This window comes from Heteronotia binoei, chromosome 7 (genome assembly GCF_032191835.1).
Source record: "Heteronotia binoei isolate CCM8104 ecotype False Entrance Well chromosome 7, APGP_CSIRO_Hbin_v1, whole genome shotgun sequence".
Taxonomy (NCBI): Eukaryota; Metazoa; Chordata; class Lepidosauria; order Squamata; family Gekkonidae; genus Heteronotia; species Heteronotia binoei.
The window spans coordinates 98,319,645-98,340,064 of NC_083229.1; the positions used below are offsets into that span (position 1 = coordinate 98,319,645).

A 20,420-nucleotide genomic window follows, 5' to 3' on the forward strand; every position below is an offset into this window, starting at 1 on the left:
ACAACTGTTAGACCAATACTCCATGAATCTGTCTAATCCTCTTTTAAAGCTATTGGCTGTGACCATCACTGAATCCTCTGGCAGCGAATTCCACATGTTAATCACTTATTGTATAAAGAAGTATTTCCTTTTGTCCACCCTGCATCTTCTTCCCATCGGTTTCATTGGATGCTCTTGAGGTCAAGTATTTTGGGAAAGGAATAAAAGTTATTTCTGTCCCCTCTCTGTACTCCACATACATAATTTATATACTTCTGTTATGTTCCCCCTTAGCTGTCTCTTTTCTAAACTGAAAAGTCCCTGATTCTTCAAACTTTCATCATAGGAAAGGTGTTACAACCCCCTAATCATTCTGTACTTTTTTCCATTTCAAAGTCTCTCCCTCTCAATCTCAGCAAGGTCAAATCAACGTGCATTTGAATTTGGGATTTTGTGTTCATATTTGCTTCCTATTTTCTTATTACAAACTCACAAAATAATTGAAAGAAGATTAATGGAAGCATTTTGCCAAGTTACGTTGTTATTAGTTAGTGAATTGCCATGTGATAAAACAATTTACTCATTAGTTACTTATTTTTCAAGCAAAACAGTTTATTGTGGTACCCTGACCAGTAGAATTTGGTTTCTGTTTGACCTAAAAACCAGTCACAGTCCAATTGAAGCTTTCAATAAAACTTCAAAAACACAAAAGAGCCATTTTTAAGTGGAGGATCTGATGATCAAATCAATAGTCATTGTGGCTCTCAGATCCAAATATTCTTCCATAACCATTGGTATTATAATATTTGTGTTCCCTTAAGAAGAAGAGATTGGATTTATACACAAATTTGTATTCTTGTTCCCAGGAGGGGGAGGAGATTGGATTTATGCCCCGCCCTTCACTTGGAGTCTCAGAGTGGCCTACAATCTTCTTTTCCTTCCTCTCACCACAACAGACACCCTGTGAGGTAGATGGAACTGAGAGAGTTCTGACAGAAACTGCTCTTGATCGAACAACTCTTTCGAGAACTGTGACTGACACAAGGCCGCACTTAACCACTACACCAAACTATAACTGTGGGGCCAAGGACTTGAATCTTTCCTATCACCTGCATGAATTCTTGTACGCATTAGTGCTGCCAGGCCCATACTAGAGGTGGGAGGCTCCATGTCCCCAGCTCCCATTCCCTCCTGCCACTCAAGGCAGCAATGGGAGAAACATTTTTTTAAAGAGTTTCTGGTGATTCCTAGAGAATCATGACTTCACACTGTTGTTAGGGTTGACAGGTCTGCTTACCTGCCTGGTGTGGGTGTGGGAAGGAGCCTTCCAGGAGTGGAGAGGGCAGGGAGTTGTCGCTGTTCACGATGTCAGCATGGGAAGGGTTTTTCAGGGGTGGGGCTTCTGTCACTAGCCAGCTGGCCAATAGCAGATTGGAGCCCCCAAAATCAGAGGAAACCCCACCCTGAAGGGGGAGGGAATCTGGCAGCCCTAACTGTTGTGCCATGCTCTTGTGTCTTCCCTGAACTCCCACTAGTTGCTAGGCATGGTCTAGCAATCCTAGCCCTCACCCTGCTTGCCTTAATTAAGGTATGAGGCACACAGATACTATTGCTAGCTACTGGTAATGTTAATGGGGGTCAGTGTTGCTTTAACACTGTTGATACTTGCTGCAAGGACCACTGCCTCCAGCCTCTCCCTTCTCACACACAAATTCCTTCCAGTCTTATCACCACCAACCTTATCCATAGTTAAATAAAAATAAATATAAATAATAGTTAAATATAAATCCTGGCAGCTGTAAGGCCCACCACATGCCTCCTAGACCCGTGCATGTCCTGGCTGAGTCCCCCTGGAAGAGATTGTCAACTTGTCCCTCTTGTCAGGGGTTTTTCCACTTGGATTGAAAGAGGCAGTAGTGTGACCGCTCCTGAAGAAACCTTTATCTATCTATCTATCTGTCTGTCTGTCTGTCTGTCTGCCTGCCTGCCTGTCTATCTATCCCGCCTTCTCCGCAAGCGGACTCAGGGCAGCTAACAACATTCATTTTTACAGATTAAAACCAATAAAAGATAATTACAATTTTAAATTTAAAAACATTTCATTTCATGGTGCTGTATCACTACAATATAATATAAGTGGTGATCTCATATGATGTAGGGTGGCAGCTCTCTCCCGGTTAGCTCTCAAAGGCCTATCGAAACAGTTCGGTCTTACAGGCCCTGCGGAAAGTAGAGAGATCCCACAGGGCCCTTATGGCCTCCGGGAGAGCATTCCACAATTCTGGTGCTGCCACCGAGAAGGCCTTAGCTCGCGTCAGCCGCAACCTAGCCTCCTTTGGTCCAGGGATGGACAATAGATTTTTTGTCCCTGAACGCAGTGCTCTCTGGGGAACATGTGGAGAAAGGCAGTCCCGCAGATAGACAGGCCCCTGAGCATAGAGGGCTTTAAAGGTCAATACCAACACCTTGAAACGGACTCGGAACACAATAGGTAGCCAGTGCAGCTCTCTCAGCACTGACCGAATGTGCTCCCACCGGGGTAGCCCCATTAACAGCCGTGCCGCAGCATTCTGCACTAGCTGTAGTTTCCGAGTCAGCACCAAGGGTAGCCCCATGTAGAGAGCATTACAGTGATCTATTCTTGAGGTGACCGTAGCATGGATCACCATTGCTAAGTCGTCGTGCTCCAGGAAAGGGGCCAACTGCCGCACCCGCTGAAGATGAAAAAGGCGGATCTAGTAGTGGCTGATACTTGGGCCTCCATTGTAAGAGAGGACTCAAGGAGCACACCCAAGCTCTTGACCTTAGGGGCCGGTATTAGTGACACCACGTCAAGAGCCGGCAGAGGGATCTCCCACCCTGGACCACCCCAGCTCAGGTAGAGAACCTCCGTCTTCGTCGGATTCAGCTTCAACCAACTCAGCCTGAGCCAAGATGCTACAACTTGAAGAGCCAGGTCTAGATTTTCTGAGGTACAGTCGGACTGACCACCCATCAATAGATAGAGCTGGGTGTCATCTGCATATTGGTGACATCTCAGCCCATGCCTCCTAACAGTCTGGGCAAGGGGGCGCATATAGATGTTGAATAACATCGGGGACAGAACTGCACCTTGTGGCACACCACATATAAGTGGGTGCCTTCGGGATGATTCTTCCCCTATCACCACCCTTTGTCCTCGATCTTGGAGAAAAGAGGCCAACTGCTGTAAGGCAGACCCCTGAATCCCCATCATTGGACTTGTGGTTCTATCCAGTTACTGCCCATTATCAAACTTACTGTTCCTGAATAAGAAAGATAATTGAGAGAGTGGTTGCCGAACAACTCCATGTTTTCCTGGATGAAGCATCTGTCCTGGACCCATTCCAATCCAGTTTTCATGGGGTGGAGACAGTGTTGGTAACCCTGACAGATGACCTCTGAAGACACCTGGATTGAGGTGGGTCAGAGCTGCTGTTATTGTTAGATCTGACAGCAGCATTCATCAAGGTCAGTTATGATCATGACCTCCTGCCTCACTGACATAGGTGTGAAGCGGACTGCCCTATAATGGTTTTCCTCCTTCCTCTGGAGTTGGGGACAGAGGATGGCTATTCCATCCATCCAGTTTCGTTCCAATTTTAGTATATGTGTTGCAATTGGTGACACAGTCTCCCAGTGCTACCCACTAGAGTGTGGAGTGCCACAGGGAGCAATCAAGTCAGCACAGGGAGCAATCCAGTCAACAGTGTTGTTCAACATCTACATGTGCTCCCTCACCCAGTTAGTATGGAGGTATGGGTTGGGTTGCCATCAATATGCTGATGACACCCAGCTGTATCTGTTGATAGCCATGCAGGCTCTGCTTTGGAAAACCTGGGTCATGTGCTGAAGGCCATGGCAGGGTGGTTACAGCAGAGCCAGCTGAAATTAAATCCGTCAAAGACGGCGGTCCTGTGTCTGGATGGGTACGGGAATAAGACTCCCGACTCTTGGCGGGGCACTATTGTCACTGGCGCTAAGGATCTGGAGTCTTGGAGTGATCCTGGATGCCTCACTTTTCATGAAGACCCAGGTCACTGCAGTAGCTAGGACTGCCTTTTATTATCTACAGCAGGCTAGACAGCTGGCTCCCTACTTTTCTGTCTGGGATCTGGCCACAGTGATCCGTGCAACGATCACTTCCAGACTGGATTACTGCAATTTTCTCTTGCCCTTGAATCTGACCCAGAAACTCCACTGGGGGCAGAATGTGGTGGTGGGCCTGCTTGCTGCAGTGCCCTGCCAGCTGCACTGGCTACCAATTGAGTACTGGTTCTGGTTTTGTCCTTCAAAACCCTGAACAGCCTGGAACTAGCATATCTGTGGGACCGCCTCTTCCCATATACCTCCTGGAGAGCTCCATGGATCAACATCTGATGGAACCCTGGCCCCAAAGAAGTCCACCTTGCCTCAACCCAGGCCAGGACATTCTCTATCCTCATCCCTACTTGTTGGTACAAGCTCCCACTGGAGATTAGGGCACTGTGTGGACTGTTGCAGTTCTGCAGTGCCTGTAAGACAGAGCTGTTCCACTAGGCCTTTGATTGAGGCAGTAGGGGTTCACTAATATGTGGCCTCCCTGCTGCTGCAGCCCTGTGAAAATGATTTGTTGAATTGTCATTATTTTATGCCAGCTGGGGACTATATGGGAGAGTAGATGAAATTGGATACCACCATCTGTAGAAATTAATGTTCGTTATAGTGTGTTATACTGTTTTTATCATATAAATTAATTTTAACTCTGTATATTTATTGATTGTTGTTGCCCACCTTGGGCCCACCGAGCGAAAGGCAGGTTTTAAATCAAAAATATAAATAAATATAAATAATAATTAAAGGTCATGTCTGTGTTAGCGCTAGTCATGCTTGCCATTATCCAGGATTTAGAATTTCTTTGTGCTGTTTAAACATCAGTTTCCTGTGCTTTTTATTTTCTTTACAGTATTACAAATACCTAAATAAATTTGGGCAAGTTTACGTTTTGCTTTCAGTAGTTCATTTCCCTTTCAGCTGGGGTCAGAGTGTAGATCTTGTACCAAGTGACTGGAATTTCTGCCTTTGCATTTTTAGAAAAAAATGAAAGAAAGAAAAATAAAGGGTGATGGACCTATGTAACTAACAGAGGAGGACAAACCTTACAAAAGCAGATATGACCTTCAGGAAAGTATGTGACACCTGATGAATCTGATAAGACAAGCTTCATCTGCATGGCAGTCCTGAGGCAGCTACTATGAACCTAGAAATACCTTCACAGTTTGTGTCTCTGTTCAGATAGTCTCATGAATTTTTTGAAGACAGTGGCTCATATAGCCAAAACAGATCCTGTTTGTATGATCAGGTCCATTTGCTCATTTCAGTCTTGCATATCTAAGCGTTTATAGGTCAATGTAATATAGAGAGAAAATTTAATAATATATGTGTTTTTATCCAGATGAGTGGCTCACTTTGCGTTTCTATTTCTCATGTGAACTGCTCTTTGACTTTTAATGTGCAGTTACATTACTCGGCACTGAATTTAATGTATAATGTAGTCTCTTTCCCTTCACCTTCCCCCAACCCAGTGACAAAAAGAAAAATACTCTGTATAAAGTATAACTAACCCAGTATACTTTGTGCCTTTTCATTAAATGCTTATTAAGAGGGAATGTGATTTTTGAAGAGGATCTGTATTACTTGGATTTGTATTACTTTTTATTTCCAGCAATGCCAGTCCTTGTAGAAATGTTCAGAATTTAATTATACCACATTTTCAATGATAAATAGTCGCTGGAAGTAAGGTAACAAACTTTTGTAGATCAGCAGTCATACTCTCAATGATGATTATAAACTAGAACATTCCTTCCAGACAAAATATGAAGATTAGTGCCATAGCTTTGTTTTTTTGTGCATAGGTACCTTCTTCACCTTCGAAGGTTTCCTTCTTTACTGCAGTGGAGGAACAGCTTTCCCCATGCATCTGTTTGAGCAAAATTGCCCTATTAACAGGAATGTAAAAGTCTGCTCAGCTGTGGGTTCCATATATGTATCACAGTTCTTTTAGATCACTCTGGATAGAGTTGGAAGGGGCCTCCAGGATCATCTAATCCAGCCTCCTGCACAATGCAGGAAGTTCACAAGTACCTCTCCCCTACAACACACACTCAGTGACTCCTGCTCCAAACCCAGAAGACAGCAAAAAAAAGGGGAGGGAGGGACTCTCCAGGATTCCTGGTAAAAGTGGCCTGGAGAAAAATTGCTTCCAGACTCCAGAATGATGCACAGCATTTTCTTGGGAGTGTAAGAAGGAGCCACAAGAACTAAGCACTGATGCAACCCTTCCTGCCCTCCTTCTCATGATCTGCCTAAGTTCTCAGAATCAACATTGCTGTCAGATGGCCATCTAGCCTCCAAGAAAAGAAAGCCCACCACCTCCCAAGGAAGCCTATTCTACTGAGAAAGTGCTCTGTCAGGATGTTCTTCCTAATGTTTAGATGAAAACTCTTTGATTTAATTTCAACCCGATGGTTCTGGTTTGACTTTCCGGTGCAATAGAAAACTACTCTGCACCATCTTCTACATGACAGCCCTTCGAGTACTTGAAGATGGTGATCATATCACCTCTGTCATCTCCTCTCCAGGCTAAACATACCCAGTACCTTCAACCTTTTCTTATAGGACTTGGTCTTCAAACCCCTCACCATCTTTGTTGCCCTCCTCTGAACATGCTCCAGCATGTCTATATCCTTCTGAAACTGTGGTGCCCAGAACTGAACACAATAATCTAGGTGAGGTCTAACCAGAGCAGAGTAAAGCGATACCATCACTTCATGTGATCTGGACGTTGTACTTCTGTTGATCAGATCAAAATTAAGAACATAAGAACATAAGAGAAGCCATGTTGGATCAGGCCAGCGGCCCATCAAGTCCAACACTCTGTGTCACACAGTGGCAAAAAATGTTATATACACACATACACTGTGGCTAATAGCCACTGATGGACCTGTGCTCCATATTTTTATCTAAACCCATCTTGAAGGTGGCTATACTTGTGGCCGCCACCACCTCCTGTGGCAGTGAATTCCACATGTTAATCACCCTTTGGGTGAAGAAGTACTTCCTTTTATCCGTCTTAACCTGTCTGCTCAGCAATTTCATCGAATGCCCACGAGTTCTTGTATTGTGAGAAAGGGAGAAAAGTACTTCTTTCTCTACTTTCTCCATTCCATGCATTATCTTGTAAACCTCTATCATGTCACCCCGCAGTCGACGTTTCTCCAAGCTAAAGAGTCCCAAGCGTTTCAACCTTTCTTCATAGGGAAAGTGCTCCAGCCCTTTAATCATTCTAGTTGCCCTTCTCTGCACCTTCTCTAAAGCTATAATATCCTTTTTGAGGTGCGGCGACCAGAACTGCACACAGTACTCCAAATGAGGCCGCACCATCGATTTATACAGGGGCATTATGATACTGGCTGATTTGTTTTCAATTCCCTTCCTAATAATTCCCAGCATGGCATTGGCCTTTTTCATTGCAAACGCACACTGTCTTGACACTTTCAGTGAGTTATCTATCATGACCCCAAGATCTCTCTCTTGATCAGTCTCTGCCAGTTCACACCCCATCAACTTGTATTTGTAGCTGGGATTCTTAGCCCCAATGTGCATTACTTTGCACTTGGCCACATTGAACCGCATCTGCCACGTTGACGCCCACTCACCCAGCCTCAACAGATCCCTTTGGAGTTCCTCACAATCCTCTCTGGTTCTCACCACCCTGAACAATTTAGTGTCATCCGCAAACTTGGCCACTTCACTGCTCACTCCCAACTCTAAATCATTTATGAACAAGTTAAAGAGCATGGGACCCAGTACCGAGCCCTGCGGCACCCCACTGCTTACTGTCCTCCACTGCGAAGACTGCCCATTTATACTCACTCTCTGCTTCCTATTACTCAGCCAGTTTTTGATCCACAAGAGGACCTGTCCTTTTACTCCATGATTCTCAAGCTTTCTAAGGAGCCTTTGATGAGGAACTTTATCAAAAGCTTTCTGGAAGTCAAGGTACACAACATCTATCGAGTCTCCTTTGTCCACATGTTTGTTCACCCCCTCAAAGAAATGCAACAGGTTAGTGAGGCAAGATCTTCCCTTGCAGAACCCATGCTGAGTCTTCCTCAATAACCCGTGTTCATCAATGTGCCTACTCATTCTGTCCTTGATAATGGTTTCTACCAACTTTCCCGGTATTGAAGTCAGACTGACTGGCCTGTAATTTCCCGGATCTCCTCTGGAACCTTTTTTAAAGATGGGGTGACATTTGCTACCTTCCAGTCCTCAGGAACGGAGGCAGATTTCAATGAAAGATTACAGATTTTTGTTAGAAGATCCACAAGTTCAACTTTGAGTTCCTTCAGAACTCTCGGATGTATGCCATCCGGACCCGGTGACTTATTAGTTTTTAATTTGTCTATCAGTTGTAGGACCTCCTCATTTGTCACCTCAATCTGACTCAGGTCTTTCAACACCCCTTCCAAAATTAGTGGTTCTGGGATGGGCAAAAAGTTCTCGTCTTCTACAGTGAAGACGGAGGCAAAAAATTCATTTAGCTTTTCAGCCATTTCCCTATCCTCCTTCAGTCATCCTTTTACCCCATGGTCATCCAAGGGCCCCACTGCCTCCCTGGCTGGTTTCCTACTTCTAATATATTTGAAGAAAGTTTTATTGTTGGTCTTTATGTTTTTTGCAATATGCTCCTCATAGTCCCTTTTTGCCTTCTTAGCTACTATATCACACTGCTGACTCATGTTTAGTGTATGGTTCACTATGACTCCTAAATCCTTTTTGCATCAAAAGTTATAAATTATTTAATAAAAAGAAAATGTTTACAAGCATACTTTTAGTTCAGTACTAGATTGAGCAAGGGATACAAAAGAAGTATGTAAAAAGCAAATCCTCCCCCCCACACACACACTTCTCTATACATGCCCTATCAGATGTTAAAATATAGAACAAGCTCTTTAGCTTAGGAGTTCTATATATCTACAATGTACATTACTTTGAGTATTGCTGTAACTCTTGAGGCAAGTATATGGTCAATGGCTGCCCTCCCAGTGAGAGGTCTGTGTGTGCTCATGGGCGCAGCATCCAGAGACCTCCTTCCTGTTGCCAAGTGGTTTTATCATATCTGTTTCTCTTCTCCCTGGCCAGGCCATGTCAGAGAAGCATTTCCTGGAGGTTGGACTAGATGACCCTTGAGGTCCTTTCCAATTCTGTGATTCTATGATCTCCAGGAATTTCCTTCTTGGAGACTATCTGGTTTTTCATTTCTCTAAAGGAGAGCCAGTTTGGTGTAGTGGTTAAGTGTGCGGACTCTTATCTGGGAGAACCGGGTTTGATTCCCCACTCCTCCACTTGCACCTGCTAGAATGGCCTTGGGTCAGCCATAGCTCTGGCAGAGGTTGTCCTTGAAAGGGCAGCTGCTGTGAGAGCCCTCTCCAGCCCCACCCACCTCACAGGGTGTCTGTTGTGGGGGAGGGAGATAAAGGAGATTGTGAGCCGCTCTGAGACTCTTCGGAGTGGAGGGCGGGATATAAATCCAATATCTTCTTCTTCGTCTAAACCTTTGTCCCCAACTAGGAGAAGGGGGAAGCTTGGCCATTCTGTTGTCTCTAGCTAGACCCATTAACACAGGATTGTTGAATTCATTTGTTATGAGGGCTGGAGCTTTCATAAATCCTTGTTGGGCTGGGCCATGCCATGTCAGGCAGGGCCATGTGTGCACCTATTTAAGATTAGGTAGCAGAGATATAAATTTATAAAGGACACAGACAGATGCAATTAAAGATTTAACAAAAACTTAAAACATTAGCACTCATTGTTCTTAAAGGCACTTTATTTGCATCTCTCCTATGCGATCCAGGGAACTGGGCAAAGGAAGCTCTGGCTTTTTCCTTCCTTCCCCAGGGGACCAGGAGAGGGAGGTGCCTCAGCCAACAGAAGGAAAAGAGGTTTGCCTCAGTACCTCTGCTGTACAATTGAGAGAGCCTGGCAAAGCAAGCTTTGTCTCTGCCTCTTCATCCCCAAGGGAGGAACCTCAGTCACTGGAGAAAATAGAAGCTTTGCTCTGTAGCTCCTGTGCAAACGAGCAAGCCTTGCAAAGCAAGCTGTGATGCAGAAGGAAGCAAGAGAGAGAGCAAAGGAAGCAGATGACAGCCAGTTGCTCAGGGTCCTGATAGCAGCCCTCCAGGGGCCAGATTTGGCCCCTGGACCGCATGTTTGACACCCCTGCATTAGCATGTCTTAAAAGGTAGCTGAAATTAGCCTACAAAGCCATTGACAGACTTCCTTCTCCCCAGCATGTTCTCTGTCCAGTGGAAAAAACTGTTAAAACACAAAGTGGTGGTTTTGCTCATCACAGACCTCGCAGGAGAAAAACTGAATATCTTCAGTAGGAAGTATAAGGTAAAATCCTCTGATGGGGAACCTCCCTTTGTGATGCTAGGAGAGAGGATGCAACTTCAATACTTTTTGTAGGCAGGTGGCTATCTTCTCTCCAATGTTGTTCAACATCTATATGTGCCTCCTTGCCCATCTGGTGTGGAGTTTTAGGCTGAGTTGTTATCAATATGCCAGTGACACCCAGCTGTATCTGTTGATAGATGGACAGACAGATACAACCAGTATTCCCTCTAAGCTGAGTTAGCATGAGGTAGCTCAAAGATTTTTAGCCACCAGCTCACACATTTTTGTCTTAGCTCAGGAAAGTTGACCCCAGAGCACACTAATTTATGCAGTAGCTCCCAACTTTAATGCCAGTAGCTCATAACTTTTATGCCAGTAACTCCCAAAGTAACATTTTTGCTCACAAGACTCTGCAGCTTAGAGGGAACATTGGATACGACCCCATCTATTTTGGCTGAAGGGATGGAGGCTGTGGTTGGATGGTTGAAGGAGAGCTGGCTGAAACTGAATCCCATCAAAGACTAAAGTTCTGTGGCTGGTTGGGGGAGGGGCGGAATCCAGAGTTGAGGTGCCAGCTGGCTCCTGACTGTGCTTTTAACACCCGTGCCCACCATCAATAGTCTCGGTGTGTTTTTGGATGCCTCCTTACCAGTGGAGGCTCAGATCACAAATGTGCCAGACTGACTTTTTTTCAACTACACCAGATCAAGCAACTGTTCTCCTTCTTGTCTTAGCCTGACCTAAACATAGTAATCCACACAACGGTCACCTCCAGGTTAGACTTCTGTAACGCGCTGTACATAGGACTACGCTTAAGACTGACTTGGAAACTACAACTGGTCTAGAATGCAGCAGCTAGAGTCCGTCCTGGGACCACATTGACAGCACACATACAACCAGTGCTCTTCTAGCTGCACTGGGTCCAGGTTGAATAGCTGCCCAGATTCAGGGTTTTTGTACTAACCTTCAAAGCCCTAAACAAGTCAGGGACCAACATATCTACAAGGCTGCCTTTCCTGGTATATCCCCCAGAAGAGTGTTACGCTCTGTAGAAAAGAACTTCCTGGTGATCCCTGGCTCTAAAGAGATCCAGCTGTCGTTGACCAGAACTAGGGCCTTTTCAGCCCTTGCACTGGCCTGGTGGAAATCTCTGCCTAATGATATCTGTGTCCTGCAAGACTTAGCATAGTTCCACAGAATCTGCAAGACAGAGATATTCCAGCAGGCCTATGGTTGAGGGCAGCAACAGTTGCCATCGAGGCTAGCCTCCTCCATCTCTTCTGTCCCCTCACAAAGGACGACATAATTGGTCCTTTAACACCACCTGGAATAGTTTTTAGATTTTAATTTTTTAAAAAATTGTTAATGGTTTTTACTTGATTATAAATTGATTTATAATTTATTTAAATTAAATTGATTTATATATATTCGTTGATATGTTGTTCACCACCCTGAACCCTGTACACAGAGGGCAGTCTAGAAATAAAATGAATAAAATTGTACATGTTTTCTTTCTTTTATTATGTTTATAACTTATAAACATAAATAAGGGCACTGAACTGAACCTAATGTAAACAAAAATATATAAACACATGAAAATTCACAAACTGGAAGTAGTGCTAGTAAGAGTTAGTGAAGGAATACCAAACCAAACAAGTCTTCACCCACTAATGGAAGATGACAGTGGAAGGAGACAGATGAATTTGTTTAGGGTCTTTCTTTCTTTCTTTCTTTCTTTCTTTCTTTCTTTCTTTCTTTCTTTCTTTCTTTCTTTCTTTCTTTCTTTCTTTCTTTCTTTCTTTCTTTCTTTCTTTCTTTCTTTCCTGGAGCTCTTTTTAGGTATATAGAAAGATCTGCCTTGCCTGCTCACAGCTCCTGTGAGTATTTAAGTATTTAAGTATCCAAAGACTGGCTATTAGAGTGTAAGATGTTACAGCAGTATAACCAGAAGATAATAATGGAAGAAAAGAAATAATAATTATAAGGTTCTAATTATAAATTACAAAATTGCAAAAATGTGTAGCTCTATCTAATGTTAGAGGACTATTCTTTCTGCGTAGTCAAGAAGACAAATCTCTGTTTTAGCTTCTTTTAAATCGATGCTCTCAAGATGTTCTCATTGCTAGAGCTTTAGAAAAATTCCTGAAGGCATGACACTTGAAATAAAACTATGGGAGTTGATGAACCTGTTAATGAATTGTTAAAATCCTGCCTGAAAGGAGACAAGAAAATTAGGTATGGGACAGACATTGAACAATGGATGAGATACTGGTCAATGCAACTATTATCAGCATCTCTGCAGTACTTTCCCAAGAGGTCAGTTTCCTAGCCACAGTTGGGCCCTTGTAGTCATCTCTTCTTTATCTCAAAATGCATCTGTTCCCACATACTTATATCTTAGAGGAGCCATGAAAGGAAATTTGAAAGTGTATTGCTGCTACTATTACTTCCACCCAGTGTCTTCAACACAGATTATCATATTAGGGCTATGTGCAAATTATTTGTAAATGTGCAAATTGGGTTATTTAATATATTCATAAACTTGGCAGGTCTGCTTCACTGTAATGGGAAGTATATTTAATGTAGCCATTAAAAGGAATCAGTTGTACTCTGCTAGTAGAGGTATTCTTGATCCAGAGGAAGAATTGCATCATTTGGAGTCAATAGAGTACTCAGTTCCATTTCTCCTTCCTCTACCTGGCATATTTCTATTACTTTCATTTCTAGGTATCTTTTGAGTTATATTGTAGTAGACATTCACATATATCTTGTTCATTGAACATATGCTCAGATTGGAAGTTTACAAAGTGACACCTGCCAAAATCATGTTGGCCTAATCATGTTGAACAATTCATATATGAAGAATGTACATTGAAATTTGTTGGCATAACTGCAAGTAGGAATCTCCTACAGATTTCTGTTCTCATGTTTTCCATGGAGGTAGTTTTCACTGCCTCCTCAAAGTAACTTCCCCACAAGATTCCTGAGCTGCAGTTTGCAACTCAGGTTTGCTGCATTCATATAGTTTGCCTCATCACTGCAAAAATACATGGTGAATTAATATGCACGGACAATTCACTACACATGGAGTAGCCAAAATATGGAAACTTTTAAAAAATCATAGCACCATGTCAGTTGTTACAAGGGTTGTCTTAGTGAAGTGTTAGCCACTATGGTAGGTAGTACATGTTGCAGAGAATATGTCCTCAGATGTTTTGTGCATGAGATTTCATGCTTTCCTCTTAGCATTGCCATATTTCTTTACCCTTCTGCAGTATTGTAGGTTAATAACCAACAAACCTTACATTCTCCTTTCTACCTGTAAAAACAAATCTCTTTCACTGTCTTTCAGGAGAGAAGCCATTCAAATGTGATGAGTGTAACTTTGCTTCTACAACCCAGTCTCATCTGACACGGCACAAACGCGTCCATACTGGAGAAAAACCCTACAGATGCCCTTGGTGCGACTACAGGTAATGGGAGCAGAAATACTGGTGATCATTATTAAAATATATTGCCATTAGTTTCTCACCTATACATAATTAAGCAAGGGGTTTTTTTTCAGCGGGGAGGGGGGAGTTGTTGTTTGTCAAAAACAGGAGTAAAAACAGGCTTTTGAAGGCTTTTGATGTGAAACACTGAAGTGAAGGGCTAATGCTGTATATTTTGCAGGTGCTCTTGTGTCTGTTAGAATTCTCTGTGGAGGGAAGGTTGATCTGCCTTGCCTCTTCAGATCAGCTGTATTTTTTGGGGGAAAAAAATCTTGGTTGAGCTGCAGCCATGACACTAAAGAAGAATGTCCCCCTAAGAATTCAGCAGCCTCATTGTCCATAAAGTAGGTTAAATTGAAGCACCTGCCTGTCATTTTAAGGAGCAGTGATTGGAGCTTATTTTCCATCTGTTTGCATGAAAAATATTGCAGATAATTCGTAGCCAGGAAGGGATACTTGTTTTTAAATCAGAAAAGGGTTTGAATGGCTGTGGATTTTGTTACCTTTGAAATTAGACTCTGGAAAACAGATGGTCCTTAATGGGCATTAGAGGTTAGTTTTTGCATGAGTGGAAATGTTAAATCTAAGTAAGCGTTGGCTTATCTCACCCCTTATGATCTGTTTCAAATCTACCTGAGAACACTGGGGCCAAAAGAAAAGAGTTGTCTCCTTTAAGTAGCTGCTTTTGTCCTATCATAAGGGCTTCTGGCTCTGGAATCACTTAACAGTTCCTTTGTTTATTGTTTGTATTAGTATTCGTTTGTTTTACAGCTCTGTTAAGTTTTTTTTTTAAAAAAAAGGTTTGCATGATACCTGGTGGCTACAGAATTGAAATAATCTTGGGTCCACCCCACAAAAAAAGGTCTGCCATGAAAACTTTGTGAAAGGAACATCACCCCAGAATCGGAAATGACTGGTGCTTGTACAGGGGACTACCTTTACCTTTATCCTTAAAGTGCACCCAGTTTAGTGGCATGCATTTTGATGGCTGGAATAAAGTACTGACATTGCCACAGGCATAATTCTGATTTATTTTAAATCACTAATATACCTTTATTAAAGAGATGTATATTCTGCAAAGCATCATTATGCAGGTTACCATCTGTCATTGATTTTTGTGTTGTGTTGTTTTGTACTTTTTCTAAATTAGGTAGCAAAGGTAGCAAAGACAGGGGTTTTTTTGGTTTTTGTTCCAGGATAATAGATAAGAAGCTCAAACTGCCTGGCCTGCAAATTGCATTAATTTTATAAATGCACCTTTCTAAAAACATGTCACTTGTGAAGGATATCCTACAAGTCTAAGGATAAATGGCATGCATTTGTAATATAATTATGTAAACTAAAATAAAATATTTTACATTTATTATGCATAATAAACTAATTAAACAATGCTTGGTAAAGGATTATAGCATCTGACATCAAGCACAAAAGGATTCATTGTGTGGATTCAGCAACACCAGCATTCTGAGTTAGGGAGGGTGACTTTATAGAGACCACTTTTCTTTTTTTGGACAGCTTCCCTGGGGAGTTCATAGTTCCCTTTTATTTTGTGAGTGTTCATAACTTTGTAAAATAAAGACCCATTTATAATACGCTACAATGTGTACAATATAGTAATTAAAGCAAAGCTGGCATATAGGTATTCTTTTAAACGAAATAATCTTTCAGATACTTTGATAAATCAGCAAATGCAGTATTGCCTGTTATTTCTTAGTTTAGCTAAGTAAATGCTGATTTTTACATAACTGTAATATTTATACGGGGGAGCTTTGCATGGAATAGATGGTGCGAAAGAACACAAGGTGTTAATCTCAGCAGTCTTGAATTTTGTAGCAAATGGCAGATTGGATGACACATCTCTTTATTTACAAAGACTACATGGGTCCAGGCAGGACATCACACAAGTGAGGGCTATATGTCGTCCACAGTAAGGAGACTAGCCAGGTTGAGATTCCCAACACTGAAGTAGGTGTAAAAGCAAAGATTCAAGGAATAATCCAGAAAATAGTAGTTATGAATAATTCAAGTGAAATTAGAGGGGTCATAGTTTTATATAATGTGCTATGATTAACAAGTTAATACAGAGCAATGTACAGTTGGCGTAACATAGCAGTTACTGCACATAGGTCAAAACGAAACAATAATCCATGATGAAGCCAAGACACTGGATCCTATATAAAGAGATTACAGAAGAAATAGATAGAACAGATCTTCCCTGCCTGATAATTCCCCCAGTAGTCCCTGGGGGCAACACCCTAGAAATCTTCCTTTGCAAGCCTTCAGACTATGGCAACAAAATGCATCATAGTAAAAGGGAGCTGCAGTGAAGAGGAGGAATCAGTAGAAATCCCCAGTCTCCAGATAGTGCTTGAACAAGCTTCCCTGGATAGGCTCTTGGGATTCTTTTAATATCACAGCTATGTTCAGGTCCAGTAGCACCTTAGAGATCAACACAGTTTTGGGGATATGAGCTTTCAAGAGTCAAGGCTCTCTTGGTCAGATATTGCATCATGTCCATTTATTTATTTTTTAAGTGCACTTTCTTCTTCAACTGTTAAATTATAATACAGGGGTGGCCAAACTGCAGCTTGGGGGCCACATGTGACTCTTTTACACATATTATGTGGCTCTTGGAGCCCCTACCGCCCCATCAGCTTGGAGAAGGCATTTCTTTCTTCAAATAACTTCTCCAAGCCAAGCCACCCAGCAGCTTGAAGAATGCATTTAAAGTTAAAATTGCTTTCTTTCCACCTCTCCCTCCCTTCTCCCTCCCCCATCTGTTTGCCTGCTTGCCTGCCTGTCTTCCTGTCCTGCAGCTCTCAAACATCTGATATTTATTCAATATGGCTCTTACATTAGGCAAGTTTGGCCACCCCTGATATAATATGATGGTTGGTAAGGAAGTGTAATGTGTACTCTCTCCCCTGCAGGTTATGAAGTAAAAACATGCCTTCATGCAAAGTCTTTTAAAGAGTCTTTCAGAATACTAAAAAATAATCCCCACCAAACTCAAATTTTGTTGAATTGGTGAGGAATGTGGTATCCACTTGTGTTCTTTCCCCACCGAAAAGTCCCTTATTATATTAATAAAATTCTATATTGATGTGTTTCTGATTCTGTTTTATTTATGTATTTTTATCAGTTAGTGATTAACTATACATTTTTATGGTGAGAATAATGGTTTATTCTTGCTATTTTGTAAGTTTGCAGTCTAGAAAGCTGCTGCCTTTGTGCCGGACCCGAAGGCTGCAGCTAGTGCAGAACGTGGCGGCCAGGCTGTTGCTAGGACTCCCGAGGTGGGAGCATATACAGCCGGGGCTATGCGAACTGCACTGGCTGCCGATTACATACCGGGTCCAGTACAAAGAGCTGGTCATCACCTTTAAAGCCCTATATGGCCGAGGACCGGCCTACCTGAGGGACCGTCTTTCCCCATATGAGCCGCAGAGAGCACTGAGGTCAGTCGGGAAAAATAAACTGACTACCCCTGGCCGAAAGAAGTTAAACTTCAGAACACCCGGGCATGGGCCTTTTCAATCGCAGCCCCTTCCCTATGGAATCAGCTCCCGGAGGAGGTGCGGGCCCTGCGGAGCCTCGATCAGTTCCGCAGGGCCTGCAAGACCACCCTCTTCAAGCTAGCGTACACGGACTGCTGAATTGTGGTTGTTTATAAAGGGAGCCGCCATTATGGTTCTGTTTAAGGACCTATGTTATTATGTAAACTATGTAAACTGACAGAAATTAGCACCGGAAATACCATCACCACTGTCAGATTAAGTTAAATTTTAATTGTATATTGACTGGTTTTTAATAATGTTAATTTTAAAGCCTTATATTTACTGTTTATGTATATTTATAAATGTTGTTAGCCGCCCTGAGCCTGCCTAGGCGGGGAGGGCGGGATATAAATAATTTTTATTATTATTATTATTATTAGAAAATGTCATTTTCTTAAAAATTTTATGGAACTTCTTTAGCAGTAGACTTGTGTGCGTCTGGAACAGAAATCACCAAGGAATCCTAATTTCCCTTCTGTATTAAATGAGATCCCATCAGTTTATAAAGCAAGTGTAAATTATAGTATAGTATAGTACAGTACTGTAGTGTAAATTATAGTATTTCTTTTAAAATTGCCTCCTTATTACAACTCTGAAAAACAATGCCACGTGAAAATTATTTTCCTTCTGTTTTGTCGTTGCATTTATATTTTACTTTTTATACACATTTTATGTTCCTCCACTATGGTTGGTATTTCGTATGTCAAACTTAGTTTAATGTTTCTTTAATTGCTATTAGCAAAATTGGGTTCAGTCATAGCGTCTCTTGCTCAGGAATAGGAGGAATTGTTGACAGGCCATTTAGTCTGGGGGAGAATAGCATGCCACTTGTGCTGCTTTCCCAGCAAAATAACATTGGTAGTAGCATTCAAAGAAGCTCAGCTTCTTCTTTGATGCCCGGTTTGCTTGGCCAGAGGCTAATGTCAGGATGGTGACTAGTTTATAAAGAAATATGTGTGTTTATTGGAAAGCATGATTATCCCTTATAACAGTGTGTGTAGTGCTGAAAATAGTGCATCTTTTCAGAAGTGGCTCTATAGGTCTTAGTGTACAGTTCTGTGTCAAGAGCAGTGCTTTTGGTTTTTAATTGTGTGTTATTTATTGAACTCTTATAAGGCTTCATTGTCCTCAAAATGACAAGCTCCATTTCATTGGCTGTCCTTCAGGAAATAATTTGGGGATCATAAAAAGACAGGAAGAAAGAATCCTATATAACTGCTTTCTTGTCCCCTATGTTTCCAACTTCATACCATCTCTTCCTTACCTATAATGTTTTAGTCTTCTGCTTACTCTTTTCTCCATTACCGTATGAAGTATATACCTCTGATCCATTGTCTCCTGTGTTTTGAACTATTTGCCGAGGTACAAGGCTTCATTTTCTGTTTTCAAGTTTTCCTCTACCATGCTGATCCCTGTTGTATGTAGAGGAAAGAGGAAGAGGAAAAGTTGATGGCAGCCCAGTGAGCAGCGAGAATGGAGGGGAAGGGTTGCCACATGGGAAGCCGGTACCAGGTGCTGGGATCAGGTGGGGAGGCAGCAGCAGCTGGGAGTCTTGCCCTCCCACTGCAACACCAACCTTCCACTGGTGCCATCACTGTGGGCTCACCACCACTGTCACCTCTTGTAGCTGGGTTTGCAGGGCCAAGCTGCACTGGGGTTGCAGCTTCCTGGAGGCTGGCTTGCCACTGGAGCTGCCTGGCTCTCTAGCTGCCATGTCTCCCCTCCCTGGCTTCCTGTTGGGGCTGTGCAGTCCTAGCACTAGAAACTGGGCAGGGCTGGGTTGCACCAGACTACCTGGCTAGCACTGCATGCCATGGAGGAGCATGCCTGTGGGATGGAGCTGGAACGGTGCTAGAAGGTGAGCTGCAGGGGGAGAAGCAAGCAGGCAGGGGGTCTTGGCGGGAGCAGGGAAAGCTGGACCGCATGGCCAAGGTCAAGCCACAACCTGTTCATGCTGGAGTGCAGCTATGTGATCTTGAAGAGAGCTTGGGGTTGCTGCGCTTTCTTTCAATTAATGTGGGTAATATGGTCTTACAACTGATAGCCCCTGAGTGAAGCTGTGTGCACCCCAACTGCTAATCCCAGCAGCAGAACATGGGTGCAGATAAGCTATTGACAATTAGAGTTGGCTGCTGTTCAGGAGTGGGCACACACTCTTCATCCACATGTTGCCTTCTAGCAAACCAGTTGTGGGCTGGAAGTCTGTAAGGCTTTGGAGGATGGTAGACTTGGTTTGGGGAGATGCGTGGAAAGGACCTGAGAACACATTTATTGATTCCCTTGCTTTTCTACCGAGACCACTATTTCAAACTATTTTTGCCTAGTTAACTTTTAAAATGGCATTGCTTCTATCCCAAGAAAGTGTATTGCTAGTGAACATCTGTGTTGGGATGGGAGTGGGGGCTGCTGATGCATAACACCCATCTGTTCACAAAGTTACTTACACTCACCTAATTCTGTTTGTTTTCTACTGCTGCTAATCATTAGTGGCAGGATAACCACACTTCCGGTGACATCAGGAGGTGTGACCTAATATTCTAATGAGTTCCTGCCAGGCTTTTTCTACAAAAAAAAGCCCTGAGGATAGGATTAAGCTGCATACATACAACAGGGATCAGCATGGTAGGGGAAAACTTGAAAACAGAAAATGAAGCCTTGTACCTCGGCAAATAGTTCAAAACACAGGAGACAATGGATCAGAGGTATATACTTCATACGGTAATGGAGAAAAGAGTAAGCAGAAGACTAAAACATTATAGGTAAGGAAGAGATGGTATGAAGTTGGAAACATAGGGGACAAGAAAGCAGTTATATAGGATTCTTTCTTCCTGTCTTTTTATGATCCCCAAATTATTTCCTGAAGGACAGCCAATGAAATGGAACTTGTCATTTTGAGAGCCAGTTTGGTGTAGTAGTTAAGTGTGCGAACTCTTAT

At 42.7% G+C, this 20,420-nt stretch overlaps 1 protein-coding gene across 1 annotated transcript in view; it reads left to right on the plus strand.

Annotated features, from left to right (window-relative positions):
• ZNF407 (zinc finger protein 407) overlaps nucleotides 1-20,420 on the plus strand; it is a 509,082-nt gene that overhangs the window by 309,705 nt on the left and 178,957 nt on the right. The window contains exon 7 of the mRNA XM_060244080.1: nucleotides 13,790-13,910. Coding sequence (XP_060100063.1) covers nucleotides 13,790-13,910 — 121 coding nt within the window. The remainder of the gene's footprint in view (nucleotides 1-13,789; nucleotides 13,911-20,420) is intronic.